The sequence below is a fragment of the Plecotus auritus genome, assembly GCF_963455305.1.
Source record: "Plecotus auritus genome assembly, chromosome: 4".
Classification (NCBI taxonomy): Eukaryota; Metazoa; Chordata; class Mammalia; order Chiroptera; family Vespertilionidae; genus Plecotus; species Plecotus auritus.
This window is the reverse complement of record NC_137775.1, coordinates 186,197,567-186,215,727: the sequence shown is the minus strand read 5'-3', so window position 1 is coordinate 186,215,727 and position 18,161 is coordinate 186,197,567. Positions and strand designations below refer to the sequence as shown.

Sequence of the window (18,161 nt, the reverse complement as noted above, 5' to 3'; positions counted from 1 at the left end):
TACATTCATTTGTCTTCACACTTTTTAAAGTGGATTGCAGATTGAGAAGAATTGGTTATACCAGTGGTCGGCAAACTCATTAGTCAACAGAGCCAAAGATCAACAGTATAATGATTGAAATTTCTTTTGAGAGCCAAATTTTTTAAATTTAAACTTCTTCTAACGCCACTTCTTCAAAATAGACTCGCCCAGGCCGTGGTATTTTGTGGAAGAGCCACACTCAAGGGGCCAAAGAGCCGCATGTGGCTCGCGAGCCACAGTTTGCCGACCACTGGGTTATACTCAATCTGCTTGGTTAGAGTTTTAATGGGCACAGGAGCTGTTACTCCATACTAGAGGCCCAGTGCATGAAATTCGTGCACGGGGGTGGGGGGGGTTGTCCCTCAGCCCAGCCTGCACCCTCTCCAATCTGGGACCCCTCGAGGGATCGTTTAAATGGGCAGTCGTACATCCCTCTCACAATCCAGAACTGCTGGCTCCCAACTGCTCGCCTGCCTGCCTTCCTGATTGCCCCTAACCGCTTCTGCCTGCCAGCCTGATCACCCCCTAACCACTCCCCTGCCAGCCTGATTGATGCCTAACTGCTCCCCTGCCAGCCTGTTTTCCCCTAACTGCCCTCCCCTGCAGGCCTGGTCACCCCTAACTGCCCTCCCCTGCAGGCCTGGTCCTCCCCAACTGCTCTCCCCTGCAGGCCTGGGTCCCTCCCAACTGCCTTTCCTTGCAGGCCTGGTCGCCCCCAACTTCCCTCCCTTGCAGGCCTGGTCCCTCCCAACTGCCCTCCCTTGCTGGCCTGATCGCCCCCAACTTCCCTCCCTTGCAGGCCTGGTCCCTCCCAACAGCCCTCCCCTGCTGGCCATCTTGTGGTGGCCATCTTGTGTCCACATGGGGGCAGGATCTTTGACCACATGGGGGCAGCCATCTTGTGTGTTGGAGTGATGGTCAATCTGCATATTACTCTTTTATTAGATAGGATAGAGGCCTGGTGCACGGGTGGGGGCCAGCTGGTTTGCCCTGAAGGGTGTCCCGGATCAGGGTGGGAGTTCCCTTGGGACATGGGGCGGCCTGGGCGAGGGGCCTGTGGTGGTTTGCAGGCTGGCCATGCCCCCTGGCGACCCAAGTGGAGGCCCTGATATCTAGGGTTTATTTATCTTCTACAATTTAAACTTTGTAGCCTGGAGCAGAGCCAAGCCTTCTGCTTGCTCCGTGGCGGCAGCCATTTTTTTTGGGATTTATGTATCTTCTATCATTGAAACTTTGTAGCCTTAAGCGGAGGCCTGGGCCAGCCAGGGTGTGCGGAAAGCTTGGCTTCCTCCATCACCGGGGGCAACCCTAGCCTCCTGCTCTTTCCAGTTCCATGGCTGCCGCCATTTCTGTTTGGGTTTATGTATCTTCTATCATTGAAACTTTGTAGCCTTGAGTGGAGGCCTAGGCTGGCAAGGGCAGGCGGAAAGCTTGGCTTCCTCCATTGCCGGGGAAATGCAAGCCTCCCTCCTGCTCTCTCTGGCCGCAGCCATCTTGGTTGGGTTTATTTGCATATTCGCTCCTGATTGGCTGGTGGGCGTGACTGGTGGGTGTAGCGGAGTGATGGTTAATTTGCATATTACTCTTTTATTAGATAGGATGCAGTTGGTTAAATATTTTTTAGACTATGAATTAAATTCAAAGGCCTCAATAACATGTTATGAAATAGTCATATAAATCTTTGTATTTTGCTATTAATCATCATGTTTTAATATAGAATGTCATACTTGATTTTACAGCTACTATTACATTAGAGTTGATTATAAGAGTACTAGAGGCCCGAAGCACGAAAATTCGTGCAAGGGTAGGCCTTCCTTCCCCCGGCTGCCAGCATTAGCTTCTCTCCAGCTGCCCACAGACACCCGGGACCCAGGCTGGCTTCCCTCTGGCCTTGGCTTCCTCAGGAAGGACATCTGGAATGACCTCCGGAAGAACATCTGGTCTAATTAGCATATTACACTTTTATTATTATAGATATTACAGGCATGATGATTACATCAAAAATTTCTACAGATGTTCATTACTCCATAATACACAACTGTGGTTTGTAATGTGTGTGCATGATTTTATAATGACTGTTTCCCAAGTGAAATGATTGAAATAAATTTGTCAAAGTTTATAATGTCAAAGGCAACCAACATGCAGTGCTGTTTTGAAAACATTATGAGGATAATGTGTTTTCCTTCCCTCTCTCCTTCTCTTTTATCTTTTGTAGGTGATTATGGCCTTCTGGTACCGCACATTTGTGGGAATAATGAATTTATTTGGAATAGAAACTAAGACCTGCTGGAATGTCACAAGAGTCCAACCTCTAAGTGAAGTTCAAAGCTGTGAAGGCATGTTTATTTTTCCTAAAATGCTGCTATGTTGTCACTAATGTTTGCATAAACATCTTAAGCTGTTATGACTTAAGAATTATTGTAGCCCTAACCGGTTTGGCTCAGTGGATAAAGCGTCGGCCTGCGGACTCAAGGGTCCCAGGTTCGATTCTGGTCAAGGGCATGTACCTTGGTTGCAGGCACATACCCAGTAGGGAGTGTGCAGGAGGCAGCTGGTCGATGTTTCTCTCTCGTCGATGTTTCCAACTCTCTATCCCTCTCCCTTCCTCTCTGTAAAAAATCAATAAAATATATTTAAAAAAAAAGAATTATTGTAAACTAGTGATTGATTTTCTTAAAAGACTATACTGTTTCCTCTTAAAGTAATTTTCTGAGAAGGCTATGTACTTACTAATATGAGTATTTAGAATTTGAGTATTAATATACCTCAGTGCAAGGCAGTCCTGATATTAAGTCATTCCTTCCACTTCAGAATAAGATGCAAAAGAAGTTTTAGGGTAGCTTGAATACATAAATGTGGGGATGTAGATTAAACAGTGAAATACCTACCTGTGATAGTTAATATAAAAATCTAGTTATGGAAACATGAAATCAGTTATACAATAATAGATTGATTTAGACATATTTCCCACTCTTCATACGTACCTTTTACATCGGTATCTTAGTCAAAGAAGCACTTTTGGAACAGGTCACAGTTTTCCAGGATCTGTAATTGTTACTGCTATTTCAGATGTGTCGATTTCTCACTTTTACAGTCTACGTGTGATTCTGTCCCTTGAAACTGATCTTCAAAGTCACATGCATCTACTTGCATAGCATTTACATAGTTGCTTTTCTCTTTATTTCTGCATATTCTCCACAACATGACTGCTTAGTATATTCTATAAATACAGTTTTATAGATTTGTTTGCAGTAATAGTCAACTCTCAGAAAACTTTTATTTATTTCAGAGGGAGAGAGAAATAGAAACATCAGTGATGGGAGAGAATCATTGATTGGTTGCCTCCTGCACACCCCACATCGGGGATCGAGCCTACAACCTGGGCATGTGCTCTGACTAGGAATCAAACCATGACCTCCTGGTTCAAAGGTCGCCGCTCAACCCCTGAGCCACGCCAGCTGGGCTATTTAAATTTTCTATGTTCTGTTTTCTCAATCATTAAAAGTTATTTTCATAACTACTAATCTCATAGATTTGTTTTGAGGATTATGACATGAAGACTGTAAAGCACCTAGTCTACTGTGTGTTACTATATTTTATACATGTATGTATGTCTAGTCTTATGCATGAGGTTCATTATATGTTAATGTTTAAGGTTATGGTTATATACATAATGATGGATCAGATAACTAGGTTATCTCATGTAGTCTAAAGCTGTTTCTTGAGGTCAGGGCCCATATCCTACTCATCCTAGACCTAGAACCAAGCGAAAGATAATAACGCAATGGATAATTTTCTCTTGTAATTCATCAAGTGACTCTACAGACAGTTCCAGATACTAAACAATAGCAGTATTTATTGCCCAAATAGAATGAAGCACCAACTAATTATTACAGTATAATAATAATTAATTGGGGGAAAGTATAAATGTAGCCACAAAGTATAAAATCTGAATGTAACTGACCTCATGTAAGGGGAAAGTACTAATGAACTATTAAATAGAGCAGCAATCTGTAAAGCAAATGCTTTCAACAAATTCATGAGTTCTTGATTATAAAGCACTGCAATAATTATGTCCAGTTACTTTATAGTCATTTATTTATTAAATACTAAATAATATGTGTCTTTTTAAAGGAGCGGGAGACCCTGCTTGCTTTTATGTTGGTGTGATTTTTATTTTAAATGGAGTAATGATGTCGATGTTCTTCGTATATGGTGCGTGTCTGAGGTAAGACTACTGTATTGTAAGATCTTGTAGTGGGCTTATAAGGCCTGGCTGACATTTGTTGATTATATGAAAAGGATAATTAATGAGATCCGTTTATTAGTAGGGACATTAGATTTATTTTTTTCAGCTTATTAATATAGTGGAATACTGTACAACAGTGAGAATGGATGAGAGCTGCAGCTACACACACCAACATGGACAAATCTTATAATACACTGAATGAACGAAGGCAGGCACAAAATGAAATCCTGCATAATTCCATTTGTATGAAACTTGAAAAACAGATGAAAGTAAATGATAGTGTGATATGTACGTAGAAGTGGCTACATTGATCATCGCAGAAGTCAGGATAGTGGCTGTCTCAAGGGGTGACAAGTGGGGACTCGGGTGCAATCAGTTCTCTGTCTCAATGACGTGGTAGCAGGGATGTCCACTTTATAATTACCCCATAAATTTCTCTAAAAATGTTATGTACTTTCCTATATGTATGTCGTTTAGGAAAAATAGACGGAAGCACATCACAGTTTTTTAAGAGGGGGAAGGATTACTTAAGATTATGGTGTCAGGCTTAAGGATGTTTTATTTTGGAAAGTAGTTTGTATATCTTGTGCTTTATTGAACATGGAAAAATGTTACACAAGACTAAGACATTTTAAAATTTATATTTTTCATTGCTGAGCAATCGCAGAGTTATCGTCTTCTCTAAGTTAGTTACATAGTTTTGGAATATCAAAGGAAGCTTCTGTCTTTAGGAAGTTTATGTAGATACAGCAAATGTTGACTATAGATGTTCGCTGAAACTGGAGATGTTGAATGGCATATGAGAAACAAGAGAAATAGGAATTTGTGGGGATATTTTGTTTTTCTTACTGTGGCCACCCTCCCCCACGGGCACCAACGTGGAAAGCAACTGCTCCATGTCTGTTGTTTTGGTGGCGAAGGCTAACATGTTAACATGCATATCTAACTTCATCACATCTACACTTAACATCTTCCGTGTCCTCCTCATCAGTACAGGGAATTTTGTAACCCTTTGCTTGGAAACAGCCCCTGGCATCTTATAATTATTACCACAGTTCAGTACTCCTGTTGCCCCGCCACAGGACTTAGTTTGTGTGTGTTTTACTCTGTTATTTATGTTGTCAAGTCTTGGTTTTACCCCGTGTTCCTAGTTTCTGTGGTATATACAGTATTGTTCTTCTCAGACATTCCTTCTCTCAATTTCTTACTTTGCAAAATGCACCCTTTGAATTTCCTTTAGTGAAAACTTACTAATGGCAAATCACTTCCCATTTGCTTTCCTCTGGTCAGTTTTTTTTTTTTTTAAATGATTTCTTCCTTTTTCAGTCATTCAGCCAATACTTACTGTCTTTTAGGTATGGAGCTATGATTTAAGTGATGACCAACACACAGAGAAAAGGCAGCTTTAAGAAATGGTTCTCAACCGTTGATAGTTATCCTTGATCTGACTTTTGTGTTCTACACTGTTGTTTTCATTGGGACTCAAGGATATTTGCAGGAATTTAGACAGTTTAAAGTGACTGCTACATGAAACTGTTAGACTCCTGTTTTCTTCCCTTAGTCAAAAGACAAAAATCTGCCCACATTCTGAATAGTCGAAGAATGCAGTGGAGACTCTGAAGTGTGGCCTGTTTGTTAAATATTATCTTATGTTCACATCCTATAAATTTTATTTAGAAAATAAATATATTATAAAATTCAGATTATTTTATATGTACACTTTATACGTTTGTACATTCAACATTAAAGCATCAACAATGTGTACTTTAAAAATTTTTACTAATTTTATATGGCTTAGTACGACATATTAAATGTGATTTTAAATTCTAAGATAATCTTGTGTAAAACTCCCTATATTTTGCATGAATTGTGATTGTATACTTTTCTTACAGTGGGACTCACATTGGAGGTCTAATTACAGTATTGTGCTACTTTTTCAACCATGGAGAGGTTTGTTTCCTAGAAAATAATTTTTAAGAAATAGAAGGAACTGTATAGGAACAAAGAAATATATCCATCAAAACAATATATAAATTGCATATTACTTAGGACTTCACAATACTTTACAGAGCCTTGTGCTGTAAATTGACATTTAATCCTGTTGACCCACATTTTCACATAATTAGAATCTGTGACATGAAACGTCTTGCCTGGTTTTTAGTGTATGCACTCATACACATGTATTTTGCAGAAACAGGAAATACTGTACTTGTTGAGTTCAGGCACTTTGTATCTCATTTATTCCTACCAAACCTTTTTGGGAAGATGGTGGTTATCCTCACAGAAGATTTGAAATAGAAATGTACAGAGGTTAAGATCTGTACCCAAGATCTCACATTCACTGCCTGAGGAAGCACATCTGTCTGGCTCTAAAGCCTCACTTCTTCTATTACATGATGCTGCCTTTTCAGTAACACAAAATGCTGAATCAGAATAGAGTGCGACCAGTTCCGTCCATCGGGACATGCCACCTTAGGAGAGTTTGTGGAAAGTGTTTAGAATAGGGTACATCCATCCAACTGACATGGGCCAGACTCTCTGTCAGGTGCTGAGAATGTGGCAGTGAAAAGGGAGAGAATCCGATGGCTAGTTTTCTGAAGCAAAATATGTACTATGTTATGGCACAGCTTATACATGGTATGACCTTTATTCATTACCACTGAGAAAGGTAGATGGTTAAAGAAAATCTTTTAGACGAGGGAGTAATAAAATTCTAGATAACTATGTTAAATATAGTAACTTAAAGGCAAACAAATGCCTTGTTACTCACCAAATAGTTCATGTAAAGAGATGATCCCTTGATGTTTGTGAGTTCCCTCGTTAATATCAGCTTAGGTATTTTCCTGGGCGTGTGTACCTCTCCAAGCCTTGGGACAGCAGGCTCATCACTGCAGCGCTGGGATGTGGGTCTGTTTTTCTGTCCTAGACTCTTTACTGCTCCTGTACCCACTATCCTGTTTGTCCTTTGCATTTCCTACGCGTGGCCTGGCAGAGCTTTCCCCTATTTCTGCACTTGCTAGTTAATGGCCCTCTACCTCATGGCTGCGTGTCGTTCAGAGAGCTCCAAGGACTGAGAAACGAGACCAGGCATTTCCAGAAGTGAATGTGGTATTAAAAGCACTAAAACCAGCCCAGCCATGATTTGAAAAAAAAATATTTTTTATTGATATCAGAGAGGAAGGGAGAAGAAGAGAAAGAGAAACATCAATGAAGAAAGAGAATCATTGATTGGCTGCCTCCTGCACACCCCCTGTTAGGGATCGAGCCCACAATCCAGGCATGTGCCCTGACCTGGAATCGAACCGTGACCTGGTTCATAGGTTGACGCTCAAACACTGAGCAACGCCGGCCAGGCCCCAGCCATGATTTTGAGATTAACAATGTTTATTGCAATGGAATGGAAAGTGAATAAGCATTTAACTGATTTCAGGCTACTCGCGTGATGTGGACTCCACCTCTCCGGGAAAGTTTCTCATATCCGTTTCTTGTACTTCAGATGTGCATTTTAACTTTGATCCTCAGGTAATTTTTATTTATGAAACAAATCTAAGTATGTTATAAGGTACGTTTCTTAAAATATGCATCAACCTGTTAAGTTACTCAAAAAGAAAAAAGAAAAGTTCTTCAAATTCAGGTGCTGTTTTTTTTAATCACTTTTAAAATAAGTTGAATAGCCAATTAAGAAAATCTAAAATACTAAGTTTTAGATAACTACATGATGTTTTAATAAAACATAAGTTTTTATGTGTATTTGGTAAAGATTCCAAGGTTTTAAGGAAACTATTAACTTTCTCCCCCTTCCAAGCTTATGTAATCGGACTCACCTGTGGTTTTGAGGGAACATGAATGTATATTCCGAGAAAGGAGTGTCCCATACAGGGATGAACTTGGGAAATGCTAGGTTTGATAGACATGGAACATATATATTTAGATATTTGTGAAATACCTTAACCACTGATGTTTCTAGCAGTTCCATCAGTTTATCTCCGGTGCTTTTCTTGGACACATTTATTTGTGTTGGAATTAATTTTTTAAGCCTTTCAGACTCTAAGAGGTCTGAGAAACAGCAACAACAAAAACATGAATAGTAGAATCCCATTCATAACTTTATCACGGAAGTAGGTTTCACACGTTAGTGAGCCCTCTCACTGAATGATGTTTACGGATAAACGAGGTCTGATACTTCCTTTTAGAGCTCTAACTCGGATTGTTTTATGCTAAACACTAGAGGCCTGATGCACGAAATTCGTGCAAGGGTAGGCCTTCGCAGCCACGGCTCTCGCAGCCACGGCTCTCGCAGCCACGGTGTCTGCAGCCCCGGCTGCATCTCGCTGTTCGGCTGTTTGGTCGATTTGCATATTACGCTTTTATTATTACAGATTTTTATAACCCAAGTAGCATTTAAGTGCTTTTTAATGAGCTTTTAAAAGCTAACTACATCTTGTCTTGTAGCAAAGAGGAGGGAATCATTAGATGCGGCCATGTTGCCGTTAGTTGATCTGGGTAGGGATTGGCTCCTCGTAGGGGAATCTCACTGGTGCCGGTTCTCCCCGCAGGCCCTCGCACAGCAGCGGGAGGCATTTCCTTGCGCTTTGCCTCTCCAATGTGGCTTTCATGCTCCCCTGGCAGTTTGCTCAGTTCATACTCTTCACGCAGGTAAGATGATTGTTTTAAACCAACTTAAGTTGAAGGCACATGTACTTGGTTGTTTCTGTACCTGTGTTACAGTGCCATTATATTTGTGCCCTAATAGGTTTTGTTTTTTTTTAAAAAGGAGTAATTACGAAGTTTAGATATATGTGTGATCTTGAAAAATAACAAACCGTATAGTCTACAGTCTGCTAGTGTACTGCTTAGTTGGGCAGATACTCACGGTCAGCATCAAAAGGATTTTTCCGATTATTTGAATGCACACTTTTCTTGTTGGCGTTGGAAGTGAGCTCTATAAACAAACCTACCTGTGGACTGTCTTTGCCTTAGGAATTACGTGGGGTGCCAAGCTATGCAACATGGTAAGGGCCAATCCTATTCCACATGGCAGGCTTCTGCTTCTACTCCAGCTTAAACATCAGCCGTTTCGTCCGAAGGACAGAGTTTCACTGGACACCATTTCTCAACTTCAATCATGATATTCCTTGAGCGAATTGAGACCATATCCTATTTACCCAAACAACTCAGTACTTAATGGCAAGAAGCTGATTGGAGTCTTTCAAAAAATATGTATATTTTTTATTGATTTCAGAGAGGAAGGGAGGGAGAGATGGAAACGTGATGAGAGAGAATCATTGGCTTCCTTCTGCACGCCCCCCACTGGGGATCGAGCCCACAACCTGGGCGTGTGCCCTGACCTGGAGTCGAACCGTGACCTCCTGGTTCATAGGTCTATGCTCAACCACCGAGCTGTGCCAGTCAGACTGAGTTAGCTTTTTTATTATATCATGGCGGAGGGAACGGTAGATGTGGCCGTGGAATGGGTAAGGCCTAGGCCTGGATTTGTGTTTTTTTTTTGTGCCCAGGTGTGCCCGTCTTCCGCACTGTAGGTTAAAAAGGCATCCTTTCTCCACTGAGTCACCTTGGCTCCTCTGTCAAAGCCGTTGCCTCTGACTGTGAGCATCTGTTCCTGAGCTCTGTTTTATTCCTCTGGTCACTTGTCTGTTCCTTCTCCACTACCGCGTGTCTCGGTTACTGCCGCTCTGTAGTAAGTCTTAAAGTCAGTCCGTCTCCAGCTGCTTGTAAGAGTTTTCTCTTTGCCTTCGGCTTTGAGCCGTTTTTACTATGATGTGCCTAAGTGTGGTCAGGTTTGTTTAATTTATCCGTTGTTGGGGTTTGTAATAGCTTATAAATCAGTGCTTGATTTCTTTTTCCTATACATTTTGGGAACTTCTCAGGTAAAACCTCTTTAAATAAAGCTTTTACTTAATTCCCTTATCCCTTTCTGAGATGTAAAGTAAAATATATTAGATTTTTACAACATACACTCTACTTCTCCCATGTTCTTGCATATTGTTACTCACCCCTTTGTCATTTTACGCTTTTTTCTAGATGTTTTCTTCTTTCAGTTTGTCACTGGTTTAACCTGCTTTTAAACCCGTCTTTGACTTCTTAATTTTGGTTATTGCAGTATCTAGTTGTACATTTTCAATTTGTTTCTTTCTTAAATGGCTTTCGTGTACTCTCCTGGAATTTTCAATCCTGTTTTTTCTTTGCACATGTCAAACATGAAGTCATTGCCTGATGATGTCAGGCATGTTTTTGAGTGACCTGTGAGCTAAGAGTAGTTTTTATATTTTTAAAGTGTTGTTAAAAAATAAAAGAGAGCCCTAGCCGGATTTCTCAGTGGTTAGAGCATCAGCCCATGCACCAAAGGGTCTCGGGTCAAGGGCATGTACTTCGGTCGCAGGCTAAATCCCTGGCCCAGGTCGGAGCGCATGCGGCGGGGCGGGGGGGGGGGGGCCGCCAATCAATGTGTCTCTTTCACATTGATGTTTCTCCCTCTGTCTGTCCCCCTCCCTTCCACACTCTCTAAAAATCAATGGAAAAAGTATCTGTGGGTGAGAATTAACAACAACAAAAACCGAGAGGGAATACAGCAGGTCCTCGACCATCGTTTCATTTAATACTATATTGTTGTAACATTGATGAGATTCCACGAGAACTTATATCAATTAGCCTATGGTAAAATTGTTTTCATGTATGTCTTTTAGCTTAAAGTCACGGAAGCCTATTGACCATGTTAAGTGGTAACTTGGTGTATACAATAGAAACTATAAATGGCCCACAGAGTATAACATTTACTATTGGGCTTTTTATATAAAAAGTTTGCTGACCCCTGAAGTAGATTAGGGATCTGTTTCCATTGTGTTTGTAATAATGCCTTATCTTCCTATATCTAGTTTTGATGTGGTGTTGGACATGGAACATTAACAGTGGTATATAGTTCATTTGAGACTAGGTTGATAGTAACATCTTCCAGAGAAGGTCAGATTTGCTGCCAGCAGGCAAATAAAGACTCTAATAATCTTGAGTCACCCTCGTGTGATCAGAGAATGATAAAGTTCCGAGGTGGGCTTTCCTCTTTCTGAGGACTGCTTGGTTTCTGCTGCTTTCAGTGTGGCTCTTTGGAGCCCCATGCCAAAGCCTGCGGACTGAGCACGGATCTCATTCTGGGTGTGCTTCCGCTTCTGAGTGTGGAAATCTCCCAACCGCATGTCCACTGGCAGGCATCTGCTACTATTGGAATTGGCAGATGGCCTCTGGGAGAAAAGTGCCCCAAATGGTCATGCTCAGCACTGCAGATTTCCATCTTTTCTCTGGTCTTAGCTTCTTAATCCTTTCTTTTTTTTTGGGGGGGGGGGGGGCTTATTAGTACTTTGTGGCTTTCATACAGGTATTTTCCCTAGCTATTCTAGTTCCCAATGAGAAGGTTAGTTGAAATTACTTCGGTATCATTATTAGAAATATGACTCTCCTGTTGCATGTACTTTGCTTATGAATAGTGAAGTATTAGTTTTCTACATTTTTTTTTCACTTTTGCTTTTTTTATATCTTTATTTCAGATAGCCTCATTATTTCCTATGTATGTTGTGGGGTACATTGAGCCAAGCAAATTTAAGAAGATCATTTATATGAACATGGTAACATTTTTCATACTTATAAGTCAAATATTAAAATAAGAACTCAGGGATGCCTTCTTTCAAGTTTTATTTAATACACCAAAATGGAAATGTACATTATAGATACCATATTACAACATGCTTTCAACTACAGAGTTGATGTTTTCACTCTCTGAAACTTTTTTTTTATGTTTTAGTTATTAGTCACTGTTTTTGAAACTGTCTTTTCCCCGAGACCTGAAATTTCTAGCACTGTGCATGAATATGACACTCTGTAAATTTTGTTTTTGCATTTTTGTTATCTTCATTTCCAAACACATCTCCTTTAATAACAAATATTTTCTAGCTAAGAACATAAAATAAAGTTTCCTTAGTAATAGAAATCCTCAGCTAGTGCAACAAAATTAATACAACTAGGTTTTATTTATTATATTACTCCATTATTGAATCAATAGAAATAATAGTTTTTTGCAGTTTTCTTTGCACCAAGTAGCAGAGAAAAAAATTTTTCTATATAGCATTCATAGTGTTGAAACCACTTAGAATCTATCAGTGTGTTGAAATTCTATTATCATTCAGCCAAGATCTATTTATTAATCTTATTTATGCATAAAATGTTTGTATTGGGATGGCTATATGCCTGTAGACAAAGTCTGCATTATGCTATAGATCCAATAATGATGAAGCATTCTTTCCTTCACGTTTCAGATTTCAGTTCTCCTTTGTTTCGTGTTGATGTTTGGAAATCCAATGTATTTATCTTCTTATTATTCTTCATCTTTGTTAATGACATGGGTAAGTATTTGTTAAGCTCATGAAGTTTTTTTGTTTTGTTTGTTTTTTTAACCTGTGAAAAGGAGATTTAATGTACCTAATATAGCTTTAGGAGAACAAATAGGACCCTTTCCTGATTATTAGTCATATGAAAAAGTTTTCCCCAAATAAAGAGCGAATATGCAAATTGACCATCACACCATCACAGACATGGCGCCCACAGTGGAGGCGGGGTTTCCGTAACACAAGATGGCTGTGCCCACAGTGGAGGTCGAGTTCCTGTAACAAGCCTTAACCAGCAGGGACCTGAGGCTGTGTGGCGCTGGGCCAGGGCAGGGGACCTGAGGCTGTGCCCCCACCTGGTGGGGCTTGACAGGGGACCTCAGGTGCGCCCCCGGCCCTGGCGCCAGGCCAGGGGACCTCAGGCCGTACCTCCCACCCGGTGTGAGGCCGGGGGACCTCAGGCCGCGTCCCCCACCCCGGCACCAGGCCGGGGGATCTGAGGGTGTGCTGGGGCACCTGAGGCTGTGCCCCCTGCCTGGCACTGGGCCAGGGGACCTGAAGCTGCACCCGCTTCCCAGCAGAGCTTGATGGGGTTTGGGGCTGGCCGGGTCTGGATCTCACCCAGTGGGGGTGGGGCCAGCCGGGTCTGGGTCTCGCACAATTTTGAGGCATGTGGGTGGGCAGGGACTTGGCTCTGGGTCCTGCGGCGCACCCCAGACTCTGACAGGAGGAAGATTTTCATGTACATTTTACTAATTTTCTTTCATCTCTGACACTTATAGAGAAAAGGCAAATAGCAATACTAAAGTATTTCCTCTAATTAATTCCCTTTTAATATACACAAATTTTGTGCACCTGGCCACTAGTTCTTTATATCATCTTTGGAAAAGAACATGGTACAAAGTTACCATTGTAGGGCAGATACCCAAGTAAATATTTTAAAAAACAACTAGCAGGTAAGACTTACTTTTATTTTTTTATCTTATGTTTAAAAAATATTTATTTCTGAGAGGGAGGAAGAGAGAGAGAGAAACATCAGTAATGAGAGAGAATCATTGATCAGCTGCCTCCTGCGTGGGCCCCACTGGGGATCGAGTCCACAACCCAGGCATGTGCCCTAGCTGGGAACTGAACCATGACCTCCTGGTTCATAGGTCGACACTCAACCACTGAGCAACAGCAGTCGGGCAAGACTTACTTTTAAAATATACCATTAATTTATTACCAAGATTAGTTCTTCTAAGTCACTTCAGTAGGTTCAGTACATATTGCAGTGACACTACCATTGCTCAGAACATTTTTGGAACTCCTCTGAATTGCCTTCACAGACTGTGGCACATTCTTTTGAATATCCTCAATGGTGGCAAAACTTCGTCTTTCAAGGGTGGATTTGATTTTTGGAAACAACCAAAGTCTTGTGAATAAGGTGGGTGATTGGGCTGGGTAATATATAGATCTTGATCAAAATATGGTGTGACATTAAAGTAATAAGACCTATTTTCTTGCACCCATGCCTAAATTATCTTTGGGAGGTAGTTTAGAAAATGGAGTTCCAAACTGTTTTGAGCAATGATAACATAATTAGAATAGGTAAGTAGTCTCCTCATGTGACTGACTTCCACTGAATGACACCCATTTGGATATGTATTTGTAACGGTGGTTCAGTAAATCGGCTTTATTACTTTATAGTCACACTTCTGATATTCCTAAGCCAGATCCTATAACGCTCTCCACTGGAATGTTCCTGGCATGTTCTCTTTCCGAAATTACCAAAATGATAGCAGCCACAGTAATACCAAAACAGAACACTTTTCCATGTACGGAGTATTGATCGAACCTTTTGGGATTGCCCTTATATTTTAACATTTTTTGCTTCCCACACTTTTTTTTCCCTCTTCACAATAAGTAATCCATTCTCTTGCTCCCAAAAAATGCAGGCTTTTCATTTTCAAAAATTTGTCAAGCTTTTTCAGCGTGACAAAAGACTTGCAGTAGTGTGCCCATCCACTTCTTTTTAAGAAAGCTATTTTATTTTGAAATACAGAAAACTGCATAAAACAAGTGTTTTATGTACTGACAGTACCAACTAGAACTGAAAGTACTTATTAATGAACTGTTATTTGGCAAATAAACTGCCATCAAGTCAAAAATCAGAATTTTTCCAACCAATCCTGTCCCAATAATGACTTGACTATGATAATCATTCCTAGATTTCCTTTATATTTTCATCACATATCTCTATTTTTAATCTATAGGTTTCCTGTGTAGCTGCCTGTTTTCTTTCCTAGGAAATGTAAGAGCCTAGGTCAGTGGTCAGCAAACCCATTAGTCAACAGAGCCAAATATCAACAGTACAATGATTGAAATTTCTTTGGAGAGCCAAATTTTTTAAACTTAAACTTCTTCTAACACCACTTCTTCAAAATAGACTCGCCCAGGCCGTGGTATTTTGTAGAAGAGCCACACTCAAGGGGCCAAAGAGCCGCATGTGGCTCGCAAGCCGTGGTTTGCCAACCACTGGCCTAGGTCATTGAACGTGTAGCAGGGGTCCTCAAACTTTTTAAACAGGGGGCCAGTTCACTGTCCCTCAGACCGTTGGAGGGCCGGACTATAGTTTAAAAAAAAAACTATGAACAAATTCCTATGCGCACTGCGGGCCCGGGACACGTCGGCTGCTAAGCAGGACAGGCAGCGGCACCCGGCGGGCCAGATAAATGTCCTCGGCGGGCCACATGTGGCCTGCAGGCCGTAGTTTGAGGACCCCTGGTAGAGGATTCTATGGTCTAGATTTTATTCTTTGAATCCTCATGGTGTAGCTTTAAACCTCCTTTGTTTTCTGTATTTATAATGTGTTAATAATTGAATCTAAAACTTGGATAGGTTAAGGTTTTATCCCTTTAGCATAGTAGTATTCTTTTATCAGGATGCACACAATGTCCAGAGCCTCCCTTTTTATTATAGTAGCTGTCAATGCTTTGTAGCAGATCCATTAACTCAACAGAAATAGCAAATTGGTGATAGTCCAGTCCCTCATTTGCAGTTAGTATAGGGAAAGTAAAGTACATGTCTAAATGAGTGGAGTTGGGAAGAAGTAGAAAAATATTTAAAGAAATAATGGACAAAATTTTTCTAATTTGATAAAAATTATTAACTCGGAGATAAAGAATTTCAGTAAATCCCAAATCCAAGAAAGCTGTAGTAAGGCATATTATAATGAAATTGCTCAAAATCTGTGATAAAGGTACAATACTAATAATAGCCAAAGAAATAAGATGTGTTAAATATAGAAGAACAAAGGGTAAGGATTTCAGCAGATTTTTCATAAGAAAAAAAAAGCAAGCAATAAGACAGTTAAGCAACATCTTTACAATATTTAAAGAAAAAAATACTGTCAATGTATAGTTCTATACCTAGCAATATGTGGCTCAAACATGAGGGCAAATTAAAGACTCCGTGACCAGATTTGCACTAAGAAATTTTAAAGGGGGTCCTTCAGCTGGAAGGAATAGAGTATTAGGTGTCAGTATGACACTGCACAAATGGAGCCCTGGAAATGGTAGCTAGAGGTGCTGTTACAACAAAAATACCAGAGGCTGGGTGGCTTACTTCTCATAGTTCCAGAGCCTGGCCAGTCCGAGACCACGATGCAGCTGATTTGATTCTTGGTGAGGGCTCTCTTCATGTGTAATCAGATCCCTTCACTGTATCCTCCTTAGAAGGTACTAATTCTGTTCATTAGAGATCTAATTACCTCCCACTGGTTTCATTCCAGTACGTCACATTGGAGATTAGGGTATCAGCACCTGCATTTGGTGGGGAACATGAACATTTCATTGGTAGAACCGAGAGTATGATTTTTGAGGACCCCGGTTTTATACATCAGTCTCCATTTCTTACCGTTCATAACTCCAAGCCCTCTCCTGCTGCCCTCCTTTTTAATACTAGCATATAGTTGTAACCTCTCTCTACAGTCCTCCCTAAAGGCTGCCATAGGTTCTCTCCTAATTAATGTTTCCGTTTTTAAAATCGCCTTCTTTTTTGTCTGGAATCTGGAAAGTTCCTTTTCTTTCTTAAAAGTCAAGTTAGGTTTTAAAAAAAAAATTTCAAAAATTTTTATTTGGGCGTTTGGAGAGGAAGGATTTTTAAATTAACTTCAACCACTAATTTTTCTGGATAGCTTACATATATCCACTTGCATGGACACACCATCCACACACCATCGACCTCATCAGAGGGAGTTGCCCTACACAAAACATCCCAAATAATGCAGTGAGGAATTAATTTGATTCTAGAAGCAACTTTTTAGCGCACACCGCATTTACCTCTCACCCCAAGGAAAATCTGTCATTTTCAAATTTTGAAAAATCAACAATTAAGAAGGAAAATGGCTGGTGTAGGCAAGATGGAAGAGGGGGTGGCTGTGTAATTTTTGAAACACATAATGCATATAAAATATGATAATTTTATTTGTTTCATTTTTTTATTACATGCACTTTAGGTGATAATTCTAAAGAAAAATAATATTCACAGATTGGGTGTATCTGAACTCAACTTTTGGGTAAGATTCAACATTTTAAACTTAATTTCTTTAGACTATTTCTATAAACTGAACATGATAATGTACTTAAAAAGGAATGATTCAGAGTTAATCTTATTAATAGCTACTTGCTTAAGGTGGGAAATAGTCCTTAGCAACATCTACAAGTCATTTTTAAGAAACTTGCTCATTTATTTCAGTACTGCTCTCAGCCTTTCTTCCTTTGCTTTCCATTCTGCTGTACCCCCACTACCTTACTTTTAAATTTTCTATTTGCTGTGAGTCTCTCGCTCTAAATTAACCTTCTCTTCAAAATAACTTCATTTGTAGTTCTGTTCCCACTTTTCCCCTTTTGTTTCCTCTCTGCTTTCAAGTGTAGACTCTAGTATTTTTGTCCTTTTAGCATTTCTCCACAATTTCCCAGCCTTCTCTTATTTCAACTTAGACACTGCTTAATATTTGACTTCCTGCCAAGTATACAAATGGGTGGGCCATGTTACCTCTGTTTGTGTATTTTGTTTCCAAGTAAAATAATATTATTAGGGAGGCACTGCAAATACTTACTGCCATAATATCAGCAGATGACATTCTTTTTCTTTGATTTACTTCTATTAAAAATTAAGACCTGCCATATTGAAGGCCTGTGATTATACAGTATATTGTATATTGATAGGGTAAAACTGGAAAAGTTATGGTAAGATAAGGTACATTTCAGAAGGCAAAAGAGCAAGGTGGAATGTATTGCCATTTTCTTCTTGCTTGAGGAATTCTCCCATCCCTTGTGGTGAACATGTGGAAATATTTGTAACCTTAAGTTATTGATGACATGACTTTCAATATATGATTTTTTTACTTCAGAAAAAAAAATGGTAATGGTTTTTTAAAAATATTAAACCAGGAAATCAGAAAATTCAAAGTTTTTATTTAATAACTGTACTCAAAGAAATTGAAAATGTCATTTATA

General features: G+C 40.0%; 1 protein-coding gene across 1 annotated transcript in view; it reads left to right on the top strand.

Moving 5' to 3' along the window:
- The window catches only part of DPY19L2 (dpy-19 like 2), a gene marked incomplete at its 5' end in the record, with an annotated part of 48,876 nt that overhangs the window by 11,309 nt on the left and 19,406 nt on the right, over window positions 1-18,161 (top strand). The window contains 8 exons of the mRNA XM_080665218.1: window positions 2,237-2,357; window positions 4,156-4,249; window positions 6,163-6,220; window positions 7,701-7,792; window positions 8,827-8,926; window positions 11,827-11,904; window positions 12,592-12,678; window positions 17,159-17,218. Of these exons, the coding sequence (XP_080521344.1) occupies window positions 2,237-2,357; window positions 4,156-4,249; window positions 6,163-6,220; window positions 7,701-7,792; window positions 8,827-8,926; window positions 11,827-11,904; window positions 12,592-12,678; window positions 17,159-17,218 (690 nt within the window). The remainder of the gene's footprint in view (window positions 1-2,236; window positions 2,358-4,155; window positions 4,250-6,162; window positions 6,221-7,700; window positions 7,793-8,826; window positions 8,927-11,826; window positions 11,905-12,591; window positions 12,679-17,158; window positions 17,219-18,161) is intronic.